Genomic DNA, 19,056 nt, shown 5'->3' with positions numbered 1-19,056 from the left:
GCAGGTCATGGGAAACCCCGGAGGCCAGTGACAGAAAACTGTAGATGGAGTGACACATAGATGGGACAGAAGACAAGGGTGCCCAGAACTAGTTAGAAGACAACTTGGTGAATTACAGAGAGATGAAGAAGGACTTAAGCTGAGAGGAAGCTGGCAGTCTGGCACCTTAAACCATTGCTTGTTCTTCTGTGCTTTCTGAGAAACCGCAGTAGATGGCCTCTGGGGTGCTAACCTCAGATGTTCTCGTAATTATTAACCTGCGAAAGAATAAGATGGCATGCTTTGGCTTTCTACCTAGGAACTCCTATGTGCAATCAAGGGGCGCAGGGTACACTTTGTTGATTTCCAAAAAGAACTTTTGAAACTATTGTGAAGAACCCAATCGCCTGTTGAATTTTCTCATCCCCTATTTCCTTGTATTATTACAATAAAAGCCTGGGGTTGAGTCAGACCGGGAGAAGACGCACATCGCCCCATCTGACAAGACTCATCAGCTTGCACCAACTCATGTGTCCGAGTCTTTTCTTGTGCCTGACAGACATTCCTGCCCTTTGAGACCCTCGAAACTGCTGAGACACTGGGGGGTGGTGACGCACGCCTTTAAACCCAGCACCTGAGAGGCAGAGGCAGGCAGATCTCTGTGAATTCGAGACCAGCCTGGGCTACCAAGTGAGTTCCAGGAAAGACACAAAGCTACACGGAGAAATCCTGTCTTGAAGAAAAAAAAAGAAAGGAAGGGAGGGAGGGAGGGAGGGAGGGAGGGAGGGAGGGAGGGAAGGAGGGAGGGAGGGAGGAAGAAAGAAAGAAAGGAAGAAAGGAAAAAAGGAAGAAAGGAAGAAAGGAAAACTGCTGAGGCTGGTCCCCGGCATCCTCTGAGCTCCGGGAATTGGCAAGGCTGATAAAGGAACAGTAGACGGCAACCAAAGCACACCACTTCAGCTGAAGAAAGGTGGGTGGGAAGACTGGATCAGTGAGAAGTATGTATGCCAGGAAGCCCCACAACCCAGATCCTCAGATGTCAGGTCCCACCTGCAGCTTGGACCTTGGCCCAGGAAGTACCAACCCTTCAGGACCAAGCCTACTCCAAGCTTCTGATCCCGATGTGTGTGTACCCTGTATCTCTGACCCCACCACTTTCCCACATACTAAGGACCCTGCCCTTTTCCAAGAGTCGTCAGTAAATTGCTTCAAAGTCAGGCCCCACCCTCAGACCCACTCAGTTATGTGCTCATCAACTGCAAACCCAACTTCCCCTATGTTGGAAACCTCACCATAACTCCACTCCCCACTGACCTCAACCCCCTTCCCCACTTCCATTACCACTGAGGACTCACCTCTTTCTGAACCAGCCCCCAGGCCTCATTCTCAGGAGGAATGACAGACACCCAGAGAAATTCAACCCCACCCACCTTAAGCATGAGGCCACACAAGCTGAAGATCATGCTGAGATCCACCTGCCTTTGCCTCCTGAGTGCTGAGATTAAAGGCCTGTGCCATCGTCACCCTGCTGACCATGGCAAATCTTATAAAGGAAAATATTTAATTGCAGCTGGCTTACAGTTTCAGAGGTTTAGTCCATTATCATCACAGTGGGATGCAGGCAGACATGGTACTGGAGAAGGAGCTGAGAATTCTACATCTTGATCTGCAGGCTGCAGAAGCAGCTGTGTACTAGGCCTAGCTTGAGCACATATGAGACCAGAAAGCTCACCTCCACAGTGACTCACTTTCTCCAACAAGGTTACACTTCCTAGAAGTGTCACTCCCTATAAGACAAGCATTCAAACGCAGGAGTCTATGGCAGCCATACCTATTCCACAGCACAGGGAGGGAAGGATTTCTTTCACCTTACAATTCCTGATAGTCCAGAACTGAGGGAAGTCAAAGCAGGAACTGAGACAGGGACTGGAGGAGAAGCCATGGAGAAGGTTGCTTAGAGGCTTGCTCTCCATGACTGTTCAGCCTGCTTTATTATACATCCGAGAACCACCACTCACAGTGGACGGGCCCTCCTACATCAATTTTGTCTACAGGCTAATCAGATGGAGGCATTTTCTCAATTGAGGTTTCTCTTTATCAAGACTCACTAGTGACTAGAGCCAAGGAAGTGAAGAAGAATTTGAGGTTTGACAGAATCAGGTGATTACTGCTCCACAGCCCCTTACTGGGATTCTCTGACGCTTTTATTCCAAGATAGCTCAAGGTTCAAAGCAGGGACAGAGAAGCACTGATAAACATACAGAGTAGTTCCCATCACTATCACCAGATGTGCTCACAAGTGCACCGCCAACATGTGGAGGCCCTGAGCCATGGAAAAGTGCAGTTTAAATTAAGAATCATTTTTCTTAACAGTTAGTTACCCATAGTCCCAGAAAATGAAGAAGCCAAGGATACCTATGAAGCCAGCTCCATCAACAGATGATCATTATTTTATTGCTCTCTTCATAATTGATCCAACTGATTTGGGACAAGAGGAGAGTTTCCTGTAATATTGAAGAACACATACTAGAAAACTATTCACAACTCAAACAATGTTTTAGCATTAAATAATTAATTAGTGGCAGCTCAGGATTTGTTTGAGGTTCCTTCATTTTTGTTTTCAATTCTCCTAACACAGTAGCCATGTTTTAAAGTAGGAATTCTTTTCATTAATGGTTTTTATGCTGGCATCTCTCTCTCCCTCTGTCTCTTTCTGTCTCTGTGTGTGTCTCTGTGTGTGTCTCTGTCTCTGTCTCTCTCTCTCTCTCTCTCTCTCTCTCTCTCTCTCTCTCTCTCTCTCTCTCTTTCTCCCTCCCTCCCCTCTTCCCTGCCTGTCACAGAGTCAGAGGGATAGCCTTAGTCTCAGAGTTTGAAAGAAACTTTGAGACAAACATGCTTGGGTCTGAAGTAGGAGGGTCAAATCCCATCTCAAAGCCAGCTTTTCAGTGAGCTGAAACATCACATGACAACTTATGTTTTAATATTATCCATACCCAAAGCACTTTTGAACCAGACATCTAAGGAACTCAGAAAGCGGTGGGATCTGTGTCTTTACAACCTAAAAGTAGAAACAACAGCAAGAGTATCCAGGCTTGGTAAGGCAGAAACAAAAGCAGACCAGAGGCATAAGGCAAGGAGTCCCAAGAGCACGGAGACTCTCCTATGTAGGAAGAAGCAGCTTGGAGACCCAGAGTCACTGCAGGCTCCATGTTATCTTCCCAGGTGTCTTTTGCTGTTTGAACTGAGTGTAGAGCCCGTTGACATTCTCTGCGAGGGTTGTCAAAGGACAGCATTTCTAATAACATCTCTCCGAGGTCAGATGGAGACACAGTCTCTTCATGCCACCACGTCCTGACATGAAGGGATTCATCAGCAGGTTCTAACAAGTCTTGGAACGGTCCTGGGGATCAGATGCTGTTTCAGCTGCCACTCTCAACAATCCCATCATACATGGAGATGTAGGTCTGTAAGAGGAGACGGCTTGTCTGAAATCCCTAAGTAGCTTGTAGGGAATAGGATCATATTCTGCTCGAAGGAAAATTATCATCAACTCTGGGTCGAAGGGTTAGAAATATATTGATACTTCAAAGGGGCAGAGATAGGTAATGCCTCAAGATCCTCTTACTTTTGAGCTAATAGAATCTGCAGGGGCAGTACAGAAACACCAACTGTAGGTGCAGAGGAATGAGTGGTTAGCAGAGGACTTTTCATCTTCTGAATCATCAATGGAGTCAGAAGACTGCGATCAAGGGAGCCAAAGGTGGAAGGCAGAGCTCCAGTACATCATCTCATTTCCTTCTGAAAGAGCTGTCTGTCCTGTGCTGTCTCCTTGTACCAATAGGGCACTACAAAGAGACCAGACGTTTATGTCATCACCTCCACCTGCTGAGGAGCCTGTCTGAAAGAACATAAACATCTTCCCATTGCTTCCTGGACAATACTCTCAGCCAGTAACAGTGTTTGTCTATATATACTGACAGCTCAGAGAAATCTCGCTTTTGTACTTTCTCCCAGGATGCTTTTGGCATTGTTTACAATCTGCACATGTGGCCTGCCCTTTGCCCTGGCATCCAGGAGTGGGTCCCTTGCATGATTTATATTTTTGTTTTTACTTCCTTGTTGCATTATTTAAAAAGTTATTTAAAAAGTTCCTATTTTATAATTTCATCCCTTTAAACAAAAACTCAAACTCTTATACTATTAAATCTACTATTTGCTAGTTGTTTTATTATAAATTTTCCATTATTAAACTATTAAGAATTTGAGTAAAAAAAATCAGATCTAAACCTATAAGAATAAGACAATATACTTATGGGAAGCTACAGTTTCAAAACTTAAATGCAAATTATATGCAAATGAGTTAAAATTCTGGAGCTTGGATATGTCATAAACAATGCCCATGAGTCAATATAATTGTTTCTCATAAAACATCACTGGATGCTTACCTCATATTTGAAGTCATGGAGTGTATCAAAGAATTTAGAGCTGAGAGATTTGCTGAGTTAACAGAGACTGACCTAGCATACAAGAAGTCTTGAGTCTCATCCCTGTGGCTACACATACCCAGCAGAGGTGAGGTTGGGGCAAACCTTTAACCAGTAGTTCAGAGGCTGAAGCAGGAGGACACAGAGATGTTGTTTTAACCCTCCCCTCAGCCTTCCTGGAAACTACAGCTCCAAACACAAAAGTAAAGTTTCATGTTTGCTCTTCTGGTGTGTTTGCTTGTTTGGCTTTTGTTTTGTTTGAGGTATTGTCTCTCTGCCTGGCTCCTGGGATTCACTCTGTGGACCAGGCTGGCCTCAAACTCACAGAGATCAGCCTGCCTCTGCCTCCCCAGGGCTGGGAATAACGATGTGGGCCACTATGCCTGGCACTTAGAGTTTTGCGAGTGTGACCTTCAATTTCTTTTTAAATTTTACTTTTTATTTTTTTATGTGTCTGAGTTTTTGTCTGCATGCGCTTCTGTGCACTGTGTGCCTGCCTGGTGCCTTCAATGGCACAAAGAGTGTGATGATGAACGTTATGTTTAGAGAATAATTTACTGTGCTAGGCTTGTAAAAGCAAAATTGCTTTTAGCTTCTATAGCCATAAGGAAGTTGTGCCTACCTTAAATATACCCTTCCTGCTAGCCCGAGATGGACAACTTCATGATGTAGTTGGACTATTCTTGACAACTGCTGATTGTTGCAAAATATTTCATTGCCACAGCTATTCTTATAAGGCTTGCTTGCTTGGATGCTGGACGTCTGTTACAAAATCAAGCCTTCCCACACCCAGACAGAATGAGATAATTTGGGTCCCCAAAATTACAGCTTTGCAATTTTTTTTGCCTTTATAATCATGGACTAACAATAGCCAAAGCCTTACCTAGTGAATTTTCTCTGGTTCTGTCCTGGTCAGTTTTTTGTAATAAAAAGTCTCTAATTTACTAAAATCAAAACATAAATCAGACTAGAGAATCTCAGAATGACCCTTACCACAATAAGAAGAAGTTGTATTCCCTGGGCCTGGAGTTACATACAGACCATTGTGAGTCACCATGCAGGTGCTGAGAAATAAATTCAAGTCACCTAGAAGAGCAGGCAATGCTCCTAACCACTGAGCCATCTCTTCAGCCCTTGTCCTTAAAAGATGATAGGATTTGTCATATTTGTGTTCTGCATCCTCTGAACTGCATGGCACAGCTCACAAATCCAGTTTCTGAAGTTGATAATATTGTCCTGGAAGGGAGGTAGTCAGAGTCCATCAAAATTTCTGTTAATACCTCCAATACTCCACCCCTGTCTGTGACCAGAGAAATTCAGTTTAAGATTCCTGAGCTTTTGATCCCACATCTCTCTAAAGCCCAAAACCTGGTATTCATATAACCACATGTACCCAATGTACTCACATGTATTGGATATAGTAACGATTAATGGGTTTTCTGATTAAAGGGTTGTGCGAGGATGCAAGCCTGACAACTTGATTTAATCACCAGAATCCAAATAAAGGGAAAAGAAAAAGTCAGTTCCACAGAGTTTCCACAGAGTTACCTTCAACCTCCACACAGACCATGACATGAATACCTACACACACATCATTTACAGTAATAATAGATATGAAAGTGTGAGAGATCTAGTGGTCACACAAAGTTAGAACATTAGTAATCACCTCCAATTACTAAAATGCATTCTATGAAGATGAGAGTTAATGTGTCCCTTTTTATTTAATTTATTTATTCATTATTTAGCTGCTCATTTCAGAGAAGCTTCTTCTTGCAGTAGATGGTAATGAACACAGAGGCCCACAAATGGACCACATGCAGAGAGAGAGAGTGACTTGGAGCACTCAGCCCTATTAGGATGTCTTTATCAAAGCCGTCCCTGCAAGGCCCAGGTTCTATGTGGGAGGAGTGAGAAAGTTGTAAGATCTGAAGTAATGGATGACCAAGGACACAGAATCTTCCAGACACCACAGGCCTGATGCATGTATCAACTGACAGAGACCATGACAGCATGCACAAGACCTGCACAGTTTCAAACCAGACAAGATCCCAGCACAGAGAAGGGGGAGTGGGCACAAACCCCACTCCTAACCAAAAGCTCTCTGCAACTGATAGCTACTTAAGACCTCTCTCTTTTATTCTCTTCTTCCTTCCCTCCCTCTGTCTTCTACACCTGCATTTCCAGATAGACACGAGCCCTTCTGTCACTATCTACATGAAACCAACTACAAGCTTTTGCAATACACTGCCAAAAGCATGGGGCAGTTCCCCATTGGATATTTCTCCAAACAGCTAGACACAGTCATCAAAGCTGGCCATCCTGCCTCCAGATCCTAGCTGTGGTGGTACTGCTTGTCCTAAGAGACTAAATCTTACTTCACAGCCCCCTACACGTCCTCACTACACTCACTCACTCAAGGACCTTATCAGCCACCTCATTTTTCTAATACTCCCCTATCCAGGGCACAGCTTCTCTATGCTTGCTTGTTAAAACCCAACCTCATATTTGAGCCATGTGCACTCCTCACCCACACAACTCTACTTCCCAATAAAGGTGATAAAAAAACTTCTGGGTTCTCCCCCCCAATCTGTGTGTGTGTGTGTGTTCTATGTGGATCCCAGCATTGTCAACATATCTAGTAAGTACCACTATGCTTATTCTCATCCAGACTTTTCTATTTTTGTTTTAATGATCCACAAAGTCTCTTATGTCCATGATACCAGTCACTTTCCCTTTCCATTTGATATACTTAGTAAATAGCAAGTAAATTTTAATTTTTCCTTAATATTTCAATAAACTACACTTGCATATTGCTATAGAGGTGATGAGATTTCCTAATAATTAGCAGTGCATTTAAATAGCCCCAAATTAATCATTCTTCATATCTTGAAAGTAAATTTGAAGTCAAACCAGTTTGCCTGTATTAGTCAGGGTTCTCTAGAGTAACAGAACTTGTAGAATAAATCTCTCCATATAGATAGAGAAAGGGGTTTTGTTAGAATAACTTACAAACTGTGGTCCAGCTAATCCAATAGTGGCTGCCTATGTATGGAAGGTCCAGGAACTCATGTTGTTCATCCATGAGGTAGATGTCTCAGCTGGTCTTCAGTAGTTGCCAGAATCCTGAAGAAGTAGGCAGAGAGAGCAAGTGTCCTTCCACGTCCTTCTATGAGCTGCCAGTAGAAGGTGTGGTCTAGATCAGAGATGGTTCTTCCAACCTCAAAATCTGGATTAGAAGTAGGTTTGCCCACTTCAAATGATTTTTATTAAGAAAAAAAAATCCCTCACAGGTGTGCCAAGCCATTTTGGTTTTAGTTGATTACAGGTGTACTCAAGGTGACAACCAAGAATAGCAACCACATTGCCCATGCCTATAATCCCAGAAATCAGGAGGCTGAAGCAGGACAATTGCCATAAGGTCAATGCTAGCCAGAACTACATAGGAGTTCCAAGCCAAGGCAACCTGAACTACAGTGTGAGATTCTGTCTGAAAAATTGAGAGAGAATAAAACCTTAAAACTTAGAGGCATAGAGTCTTGGCATAATTCAAGTAGCTCATATTAAAAGTGGGCTCTCTCAGTTTTTGAAGGTCAAGTGCATTCACTTGTAGTGTCAAAACATTCTCTGTTGTCTCAAATAGAGAAAGAAACTATTGTACTGAGTCCTCCAAAGACCATCAAGAGACCAAATCTGATGAAAAACCAAACTGTCTTTTTACTGTTGTGCGTTAATCCGGGTCTCTCCATCCATCTGACTCGGAAGAAGACACCACAGGTCACAAATGGGCAGGGTATTGATAGGGATAAAGCAAAGGGGCGGGGTTGGGGTCTACAGACTGCATAGGAACAGACTCAGGATTGGTTTATTCAAGTGGCAATCATGTTAGTATCTCTTAATTGGCTAGGGTTAGTTGGGGGTTGCAGTTATCCATTTTGGGAGAGGCTTGGACAGGTCCCAGGCTTTGTCCTTGAGCTGCTATGGAGACTCGCTGGCCTAGCACACACTGACTGTGGGGGCTGCTTCAGGGGCCCAGGCTTGGTGTGTCCGATCTCCCTGTCCCTGCTGGCAGGGCATCAGTGATTATCTTCTGTTCATGGCCCTCTGATAAATTGCTTGCTCAGTCTCAGGAAACTGAAATTGAGGCCTGATCTCTGAGAGAAGACTGAGCAGCCTGTTATGGCATCTGCTTGGTTCTTTCAAAACCTCTACCCAGTGCAGGGTTCTCTATTTCAAATATCAGACCACACTAGAAGATACCTTTTCTAAACTTGGATCTGTGAGGATAGGGAACTATGAGGCAAACCCTGATCATATATAACAGGGACACTTTTTGGGTTGTTTGTGGGGATGATGTGGCTTCACAGTGGGTAAGCACTGAACTACACTCTCATGTGCACTTTATTTGTGTAGAATCTCATACAGCCCAGGCTGGCGTTGAACTAATTACAAGGACTTGAAATCCTGATCCTCCTGCTTCAGGCTCCCAAGTTCTAGGATGAGAAAATTCCACCACTGTGCCCAGCTTCAGGGTTACTTTTAAGGGTGTCCACAAACAAAGAAGATTAGGAATAACCTCCTAGCATTAAACCAAGCCTCCATCCCTGGAGGACGTGAGGTCCTCTTGAAAACACTATGAAGTATTCTGGATGACACTAGATGTTGCACCTTCTGGAAGGTAGGCATATTTGTTTCCCTTAGTTAGAAGCTGCAGTGGGAAGACACCAAGCAGAGCATCACCAGGTCACCTTAATAGCAGAAGTCCCCACATATCCCCTCTGCCTTCTAGTCAATGAAGAAAGGCAAATCTTCTAAGGTGTCTGGCAGGGAAGCAGGAGTGGCCACATTGCGCTGCACACATGCGAGTAATGTCATACAGGAGCTTATGCATGAGCCACTGGGACTGGATCCCTTTCCCTGAGGGAGAGAGGCAAAGCCTTGATGCCCCAACACCTGCACTGGAGAGTGCTGCCACCTCCAGGAGAGGGGGAGGGGAGGGCTGCTGGTCTTTTCAGCTCAGGGACCAGCCCAGCAGGAGTGGTCATTAGGCAGCATGGCTCTGGGCTGTGCAGGTCCTTGACAGGATTTGCACACCTGAAGAGCTAAGCATGTGTGGCCTGCACCTCAGCTCTCCTCAGGGACACTGGTGCCCTGCAGTCCTCTGAGGGTGTTGAAAACAACCCCAAGTTAGAGACCTTGGTCTCTAATCTAGCTCTTTCTAGGGCTAGAAGTAAATCTCTAAATTTCCACAAATATCTTCACCATCTTCAATTACCTGTATGATCTTGTCAAAGACAGTCCACTGCCCCTGTTCTGTTGGACTGGCAGCACACTCTGACTCCATTTTCACCTGGAAGTCTGATCTGGCCCAAGCAGGATGGGGATCTCTCAGCAGACTTCCTGTACAACCTGCCCCCCCCCCAACACACATTCCATCTCACGCTACATACACCTCGCTGAATCTCAACTCCCAAGCTATGATGTGGAGTCTCTGATGTCTGGACATTTGCCTCTAGAGAACTAAGACTTGTGTGATCTTTTCCCATGAAAAAATGTCATGGTGACTGATGGGTGGGTTCCCTTCATCCCTCAGAAGCTCTCATGAGCAGGTCAGTGACCCCTATAAGTGCTGCACACCCTGATTGCCTTCACTGGGGAGATGAGCACCTTAGCTGCCCCAGGTCACATATGTGGGACAACAGTTGGGAGTCATCAATGGAATTGTCGTGAGGAGAGAGACAGAAGCATGGTGAGTGGCACTTGGATTGTTTCCAGGCCACCTTCATAAACACGGGAGGAAATATAAATAAAACCATGACATTGTTACTCATAGACTGTCCCAACATTGAAGAAAAGCCAAGGATTACTTCAAGAATATCTGCATGGTTTAAATATTGTCCATAGCATCCAACACCCCTGAAATCTATGGCCACTCCTCCCTTCACATTGTGTGTTTAATATGGGAAATGGTGTGTGCCTAGCCTTGTGCACATGGGAAGTAGGGACCTGGTGACATTGCAATTTGTCCTCATCGGACCCTGAAATAGTGCTGCTACCCAGCTACAGGAGCCTGAAACTAAAGCAGAAACCCTTTGAAGGACACCTGGTCAGCCTGACCTCTAAGCACATGACCTAGCTCTTAGGACCCCAGCAAATGGCAGCCAGCCACAACTATCTGTAGTTCTAGCACCTCTCTCAGGCATTCACCTGGTCTCTGTCAAGGCAGTGGCTTTGCCTCCCTTTCTCCAGGATGGTCTGTCTCTATGTAGCCCCTCATGGAACCAGTGTGGTCTGCTTAGGGAAACTGCTAGGCCCTGTACAAGCATGAGGAGGGGACATCACAACCACAACTTAGACAATGAAAAACAAACGAACAATTTATTAAAACCAATGCTTAAACTAATACAATATCGAAAATAACTAGAACAATAAAAACAGTTACTCGGGATGGGGAGGCTGGCTGTGGGGCTGAGAAGGCTGGGGGTTCAAATCCAGGAGGGATTCTGTGGGGAACACAGAACTGGTGCTGTCTGCAGAGCAGGTGCTGATGGTTCAGCAGAAGGGAAACGGGTGGCAGGGCCGTTCCCTGGGGAGGTAGATGCACTGCAGCAAAGTCAGATGTGCAAAAGCTGCAGCATCTGCTGACATGCTGACACTCGGTATCCACAGCTACTAGCCCGCGTGGTGACCCAACTGCTGCTGCCACATCTCACGGGTGTCACAGAAACTTCTGCTGGGTGTTGTGGTCTCCAGTTCTGATGTAGCTGTCTTCGTTGTTGGTTAACAGACCTCAAGCTCCAGATCTGTGCATGTTCAGCTCCCCAGATCTAAGGATGTGCTGCTGATGCAGGCATCTCTAGAAGGGGAAGAGGCAGTGGAGTGCAGGAGGAGACAACATGCTCAGGATGAGACCTCCTTCTCAGCCTTTCCAAATACAGAAGAGACCATGTCGGCCTGGAATCCCAGACCGTATTCTATAAAAGGACATGTGCCCAGGCTAGAGTCCAGTAACAGCTCCTGCAAAGAGGAGCCTCTCAAGGATCCCCCCAGCTCTCCAGGTACTGAACCTCCTGACAGGGTGTCAAGCGCCTACCTGAGGCTTCCTCAGTGCTGGCCTCTGAGTTACTGGCCACTTCTGTCTGCAGCTGGGTCAGGAGTTCATTGACATGCATGAGAACATCTGAATGGGGAATGTTGACAATCAAGTAGTTCTTCACTTGTTTCAGAATGGACAGGACTGATGCCTGGCAAAAATCCTCAGGGAACTTCTCAATCCGTATATCCAGGAAGGTGGAGATGGTGCTGGGTTAGGAGACAGACAGCACAGTCAGTGGCCTGGACTCTCCTTTGCCGCCCCTCTCAAGGCTCCCGTGCACGTGAGACTGCAAGGAAGAAGATCTCCAGCCCTTATGCAAATGAGCACAGTGAGCAGGGCTGTGAGGTCCTTGTGAGCAGGAAGCTCCACACACCCCTTTCTCAGGCTGTAACTGAGCACAGCTGACCAGGCCTGGATGACATGGGTTAAGATCAGGGTAGAGTCTCACTGGGGCACCAGAGGTCACAGGTTCCTCCATATTCCCACTAGCAAGGACCCTGCCCATGCAATTCTTCTCACTCTCCAGGAAATACTCTGACATCAGTATGGTAGAAAGCAGGAGTGTGAGACCCAAGCATCGGTTATCCCTGACCCTTAGAACCCAAATGACCTGACTCTGGAAGCCAAGGCCTTTCTCTTGCTGCAAAGCCCACTTACTCCATAACTTCTTCATCCTCTTCACAATCAGGGTAGAAGTATGCATACCTAGAGGAGACCAGGAAGGATGTCACCTGTAGAGTCCCAGGTCCCCATCCAAAAGACCTCTAGGGGGACACTGATACCTGGAGAGGAATCCAAGTCCAGCACCTAGAAGTCCTGTCTGCCCTCAGAATTATGAATTCACCCTCATACAGTAAGTAGGTGCTTCAAATATGTTTGTACAGTGGGTGATCACAAACATCTCTATCAGACATCCCAGTGCACACGAGGTCCCTTGGATTACCCTCCATGGGTAATGTCTCCACTCTGGACACATCTCTATTCTATACTCCAATAGGATAGAGAGCTTCTTAAAGGTGCAGAGAACACCCACACTCATTAGAGTCTCAGCTCTGGACACACCAGTCCCTAAGGCTGAGCCTTGAGGAAGCATTTTCTGGCTTCATGCTGTTGGGTCCTGACAATACTCTAGAAAATAAGGTGGTTCAGAGGAAGGCAGAGAGCTTCCCCTAACCAGGAGAGGATCTGAGGCCTCTGAGCTTGGAGGTGGGCACTCACTGCTTGAACAGCAGGCCGGCACCTGCTGCATGGTGACAAACCTTTGATGTATGCAAATGAACGTGAGAACAACCGAGAGGTCCCCAATCTGCAGGGAAATCACCAGGTGAATCACAACCTCTTCCAAAGTACTGAAGCAGGCCTTTCTACAGGACTCCTTCAGGTCCTTTGGGGCAGACACCTTTGCAACCTGAGGAGAGATCAAGGTGGATGGTTCCAACAGGCACAGGACTACAACGTTCTGATTGGCTATTATCATTCCAAGTTTTCCTGAATCTCTACACTGCCAAACTCCCAAAGTGAAATTTGGGGAAACTCTGGGATTTCAGAGTGATTACCTGGTTTGTGTGATCCTGGCCCTGGCTGCCCTGGTTTGAGTTTGTGTCTCTCCGGCCAAATGGCCAGAGGCGTTGGAACCAGGAGTGAACCCGGGATCTCCGGGTACCACCATGGCCTCCACCATGGCCTCCTCTTTTCTCTTTCTTAGGTTCTGAGCCTCGAGTCATTCCAAGACAACAAGAAAACATCCTGCTCTGACTAGAGTATCAGGACAAATGAGCCTGCTAGGCTGTCTCTAAGCAGCTGGCTGCCTGGTTGCAGGGTTCTGCATTGTTGGGTCATTGTTAAGGAAGTGAGGTCACTCCTGGTGACTTCTGTTTGAGTTCCCTCTGCCACGGACTGGCCCATCAGGGGTACCATGAGTGTAGAAGAATCAGGGATTGGGTAGTCATGAAGGCAAGGAATCGGCGAATGACAGACAGACAACACACTCAGAAGTGGTTTGAATCTGCTGCAATTTTACTTCTGCAAATCTATATACAGAAAAGAAAACTATCAAGTCATACAAAGAACAACAAGAGCTTGGCAATAATTCAATTACATCATCTTTAAAAAAACAGCAAGCACACTATTATTAATCGGCACTAGACATATCCCTTCACCCACAAGAACTTTATGACCCAAAGAGCAGTCTGTGATTTCTAAACTTAACACAGTTCCTAGACTTGTGTTGACCTCTTGCGGTTGCAGCTGTGTCCTTTATCTTATCTCAGCGGTTTTTTAGTTTATTATACTCTTCTACTTTTCTGGTTCTCATGACCCACTTAGCCAATGTGGATGCTGCAGACCCTCTCTAAGTCTTTCTTCAGTTCTTCACCACATATCTCTTCTAATATAAAACCTTTTTATCTGCTGGAATATGGACTCTTGTACTTTTACACCTGTAAGGGGAAGGGGTTCTGCTGTAGTCCTTAAGTTTCCCATGCTGAACTTCCTCAACAGAGGGGCCCAGCATCTGTCTCCTATGAGATAACATCTTCTGCCATAAATCACTTTAGTTGGGATTCCTAAAGGATTCCTAGTGGGTGAGTGTTCATTCCCTAGAAGTGCCTGAACTATTATACTTTCTATCTAGTGGCTTGGGGTCTTCAAAAAATAGCTCATTCTGCTTTATTTAAAAGATCCATGTCCAGCTTCTCCTTTCCTCCATAGTTCACAACCCAAGCATTCATTAATTTTGTCTGTGCTTCATAGATTAATTAGAACATTATCAGAAAAGCAGTTATACAGAACCCATAGCCCAGGGAGCTCATGATCTGTGAAGCACATCTCCTTCAAGAAGGAAGTATAGTGCGGGCACTCTGCCAGGGACCTCCAGGGAGCTTAGTCCCATGGGACAGGTATCTCCCGTCCGGTATTATTGACATAATTGATCATGTCACACGGACGACACTGGAGTTGGTGTGGCACCCCTCCTCACACAGGACCATCCCAAAAGTCTCCTAGGTCTCCTCCCACCTTCTGGGTGCCCTACCTGACACAGTTAAACAGGCACTTCCCACCCCACTGCTCCCAGGGATGTCTGGGTACAGGAAGCACCTCAGCTCTGCCATCTGAGTCCCCACTGTTGACCTGCACCTGATATGCTAATCCTAAACAACCCTAATTGCCCTGGACCACCACAAACCCTAGACATGTCTCTCTTCTAGACTACTTTGTGTGAAATATGAGCACAAATCATCTGGATGTGTCAGTACTCCACAAACAACTAGAGAGTGGGGCTTTTTTTCTTTTCAATTTTTAATTTTTTTTTTTTGAGACCGGTTTCCTCTGTGTAGAGCTGATGAGAGTGAAAGAAAGCATATTGGCGCTGGGTTGGTCAGCGGAAGAATCACGAGCCATGGTTACCAGAGTTAGAATGGGCTTTATTAGAGAGAAGAGGGAACAGGATGGGAGAAGCCAGGTAAAAAAGAGTTTTCCAGCTAAGTTAGGAGCTTTCCTTTCATTACTCCCTTCCATGTGTCTCACTCCAGACCTACCCGCCTGTGCTTACGGGGCCCTGATCTCTGCCTTGTCCCTAATTCCAAAGGAATAAGTTCTCATGCACCACAAGCTTTTCTCTTCCCAGTTCCCTGCTCACTGTTTTGCTAATGGTACAGGACCACCATAGAACCAGAGTCCAGAGATCATCAAGTAAGAAACTGTAACAGCTAAAATGTATTTATACCCCCAGACCCCAAAGTGTCTTGGCTCTATAAAAACAGACTTTAATCTGGGCTCTGCAAAAACAAATTTTAACCATCTATTACTATGAAATGCTTTTAACAATTGGTCACCTGTCTCATGGATGCTAAACTAGTAAAGGAAACAGGTGCCTTAAAATAATCTGTTTCTGATAAAGCTTAACATGTTCCAATCTCTCTGTCTCTCCCATTAACACTAACCAATACAAGCAGAGCACTAAACACCACATATGGTCACTAATTTTCTCATGGCTGCTTCTTAATATGTTCAAATTTTTCCCAAGCTCCAGAAACCATCTTAAGTCCATCTGGACAGGTCGGACCTACTTTAGGCTTTTCCCGTTTCACCAGCATCCTGTCAGATACCAAAGCTGCCAGAGTGCAGGAGGGATGCACGGCTCTAGAGCAACAGACAACAGAGAACACACCATCCCAAGATACCTCTCTACCTCAGAAACTCCCTTCCCTACTCCCCCCAAGAGCCAACCGACGCCCTTCAAGTCAGTTGGAAGCAGTTTTTGGGAGAAATGACTCCCCATACCCACTCATCTGCCATCTTTTATAAAAGATAAGAGTCCGGGATGATAGGAATTCCAACCATGCCCCACGGTCATGCGTGCATAGTGGAACACTTTCTCATCTCCGCTTAGTCACTTCCGGGTCATAGTCCTGCATGACCCGTGCCCCATGGTTACACAGTCACGTAGTCTCACAGCCGTGACTGGGTGATCTCTGCACATGGGCCTGTGTGTGCAGATGTGTCCTGGCCTTTATAAGGTGGCACCATGTTCCCCAGTCTCTCCCTCTCCCTCTCCCTCTCCCTCTCTCTCTGTGCCTCTCTTTCTCCTCTCTGCCAGACCTGGCTTCTCCCATCCTATTCCCTCTTCTCTCTAATAAAGCCCATTCTAACTCTGGTAACCATGGCTCGTGACCAAACCAGTGCTGATATCCTTTCAGAGAAAAGATGAATAGCTAGGCAGGAGAGAGAAAAAGATTTTCAGAGAGAATTTTTTTTTCAAGATGAAGTAAAAGAGAAAGTTGTCACCAGAAAGCATGGGTTTCCTTATTTACTCCTCGGATAGAAAAAGTTCAGCCCTGGCTGCATTTCTGGATTTTTTTTTATTTTTATTTTTTATTTATTTATTTTTTTTTTTTGCATATCCTGGTGCTGTCTGGAGGATGGCCCTCCAGTTAGCAGTACTGAATGTCTTCTCTTTTACTTTGCTGTTCTACTTCACATGCAGCTTTACACGACTCCTCACTCTGCAATGGCTCCAGAGCAATTGAAATTATATTACAGAAACATGAAATTTTTAATGGTATGAGCTCTTCTCTTTGGTGAGCTCTCCTCAAAGCTCTCAACACTTGTTTCCATACCATTCCATGCCATCAATTTTAATTGAACCTGAGCAGTTGCCTGAACCCAATGGCGATGCCGTTTAATTAATACCTCTGTAGTTAAAAGCTCTGCAAGCTGTTTTCCTTCACTTTCACTCCATGTCCTTTTTTTTTTTTTTTTTTTTTTTTTTTTTTTTTTTTTTTTTTTTGGTTTTTCGAGACAGGGTTTCTCTGTGTAGCTTTGCGCCTTTCCTGGAACTCACTTGGTAGTCCAGGCTGGCCTCGAACTCACAGAGATCCGCCTGCCTCTGCCTCCCGAGTGCTGGGATTAAAGGCGTGTGCCACCACCGCCCGGCTTACTCCATGTCCTTTTAACAGGCATTTTAATAACTACATATACTGTTTCTCCTCAGATGGAAGTTTCCCATGACCCTGCCAATCCTGGAGTCCTCTCACTCTGAGTGCAAATTTCCTCCAGTCCTTCAAAGTGTCCGGAATTGCTGTTCTTCAAGCCTTGTGTGGGTGCCAAATGTTGTTGTATGGGTGAATACTGGTGAGGTTACTGAGGTCATGGCAAGGTTCTTCTGTGATGATCCTGGTACAGAAGCTTGCTGAAAGAATATTAAAAGAGGACACAATGAATGGTTGGACTGGTTATTGCCGTTATTATCAGAATTGTTGCACTGACCGCTACAGCGGCAACAGCGGGAATGGTGCTTCATCAAGAAGACACTGCTGAGTTTGGCAGGGACTGGCATGGCCACCCTAAAGACCTTTGGACTGAACAAAAAAAGATAAATAGTGAGATGGTTAGTGAGTTAGCTGATTTAAGACAAACTATTGTATTGTTAAGAAATCTGTTAGAAATATTAAAGGAGCAGATGAAATTAAGATGTGATTGGAATGTTTCATCTTATTGTATTACACCTTTAAAGTTTAATGAAAGCAAGTAGGATTGGGAAAAGGCTTAGATGGATTTGATGGGTCACCCTAATACTTCTCAAGTGATTTATGGCTTATTTACAGCAAGAATTAAGGAAACTTTTACAAAAACGTCACCTGACATGACAGGAGCAGATGTTATGGAAAACCTTGCAGATATGATAGCTTCATTTAACCCTTAGATTATGTTAATAGATTTCTTATTTTAACCTGGGTTACTCTTGTGCTAACAATAGTAAACTTATTAGCTTTAAAATGTGTTTTGGCTTACCTACATAAGAGTGTAAAACAGAAAGATAGTGGAAAAGCTGTGTATGTTGTGAGGCTACATAACCTCCAAAATAATTAGTTGTTGTATAAAAGAACGATGGGCTGTGGGAGAATTCCCCCAGGTTATACCTAATCTGGCTCTAGTGTGGGAGCAGCTAGCCTTTATCCACCTTTTGTCTCTCGGTTACCTGCTGTTTCTCATATGTCCTCTATGTGATCTTGTCTGAGTTTCCCAAGGGCATACGCAAAACTTGAATGGGAAAAATCCAGCAATCTGTGATATTCCTTAATTGAGTATTTACATTTGGCATTGTCCCTTTGGAGACTCAGTCAGGCTGTTTTGAGGATATGTAAATCAACTTGCTAAAAGTGTAAATTTGGAGAACAATAAAATGCCCTTGGCTAAGGGAAGGTGTCTCAGTCCCTGGAGAGGCTGATTCCCCCTGCTTCTGGAAAGGCTAAGACAGCCTAAAAGTATGCTGAGTCTTCTTTCCATGGATGGGTTGAACCCACACCCATACAACAACACTAAAAATCAAAATTTAAAATGTACAATTCTGCCTCACATTGTATTTTACTGGAACTTGCTGTTTTAGGAGGAAGCTTGTAGATCAATATTTAAATGCCATATTCTGCAGATCTCTGAAGTATGAGGGCTTTCCAGGTATATCTGAATAGACAAACTTTGTTTCTTGTAGTGGGTAGCCATTCCAGCTTGGATCTGGAAGTTCCAACCCCCATTGAGACTCTGGCAACTCTCACAACTATGAGGCAGGGCCAGGGGAGGCACATGGAGACCGGAGATCTGGATGGGTGAGCGCTCTCTTGGTTCCGGGAGGTGGACTTAGCAGAGCTCCAGAGAACACCACTGGACTGCGATACACCTTCCCCAGACCCCGTGACCTACCTATCCCTTAATTTGTAAGTTACCCACTAAATAAATCTTTCTTTTAACTACATGGAGTGGCCTTAATAATTTCACCAATATCTGGTGCTCACGTGGGGCAAATTCCAAAGGCCTGGAATGGGCCTCTCCTCTCCTCCCTGGCTGGCGGGTACCTAAACCCACCTGCAAAGTTCCATATAACCAGGGAACGCCTACACGGTTCCATTCCCGAAAAAGGGAACAGCTAGTCCGGTCTCAGTTCCCTAGCTTAGCCCCATACAGCTCCGGTTTCTGCCATCTTGACTCCAGCCAAGATCACCAGCA

The 19,056-nt window shown here is 45.2% G+C and overlaps 1 protein-coding gene and 1 long non-coding RNA gene across 2 annotated transcripts; one reads left to right on the top strand and one right to left on the bottom strand.

Moving 5' to 3' along the window:
- Positions 1–10,816: 10,816 nt before the first annotated feature.
- Positions 10,817–13,355, bottom strand: LOC102906149 (ral guanine nucleotide dissociation stimulator-like). Its single transcript, XM_042277383.2, has 5 exons — positions 13,113–13,355; positions 12,816–12,964; positions 12,214–12,261; positions 11,554–11,762; positions 10,817–11,316 (listed from the first exon to the last, which is right to left on the bottom strand). The coding sequence occupies exons 1-5, from the start codon at positions 13,299–13,301 to the stop codon at positions 11,288–11,290; spliced, it is 624 nt and encodes a 207-aa protein (XP_042133317.1). The 5' UTR covers positions 13,302–13,355; the 3' UTR covers positions 10,817–11,287.
- Positions 13,356–15,970: 2,615 nt separating this feature from the next.
- LOC121829716 (uncharacterized) lies at positions 15,971–18,660 on the top strand. The gene is made up of 3 exons (XR_006072780.2): positions 15,971–16,073; positions 17,048–17,152; positions 18,545–18,660. It is a non-coding gene; the product is annotated as an uncharacterized LOC121829716 (long non-coding RNA).
- Positions 18,661–19,056: the final 396 nt, after the last annotated feature.

This window comes from Peromyscus maniculatus, chromosome 5, assembly GCF_049852395.1.
Source record: "Peromyscus maniculatus bairdii isolate BWxNUB_F1_BW_parent chromosome 5, HU_Pman_BW_mat_3.1, whole genome shotgun sequence".
In the NCBI taxonomy this organism is placed as follows: Eukaryota; Metazoa; Chordata; class Mammalia; order Rodentia; family Cricetidae; genus Peromyscus; species Peromyscus maniculatus.
Note: the sequence above shows the minus strand (reverse complement) of the source record. Positions and strands in the feature narration are given on the sequence as shown.

What these genes read in the sequence shown, in the direction of transcription:
- LOC102906149 (XM_042277383.2), bottom strand. Translation starts at nt 13,301, where the DNA reads ATGTTTTCTTGTTGTCTTGGAATGACTCGAGGCTCAGAACCTAAGAAA. An exon ending in GCCAGGATCACACAAACCAG is followed by an intron (nt 12,965 to 13,112) that starts GTAATCACTCTG and finishes ATCTCTCCTCAG; the next exon opens with GTTGCAAAGGTGTCTGCCCC. An exon ending in TTCATTTGCATACATCAAAG is followed by an intron (nt 12,262 to 12,815) that starts GTTTGTCACCAT and finishes GGTCTCCTCTAG; the next exon opens with GTATGCATACTTCTACCCTG.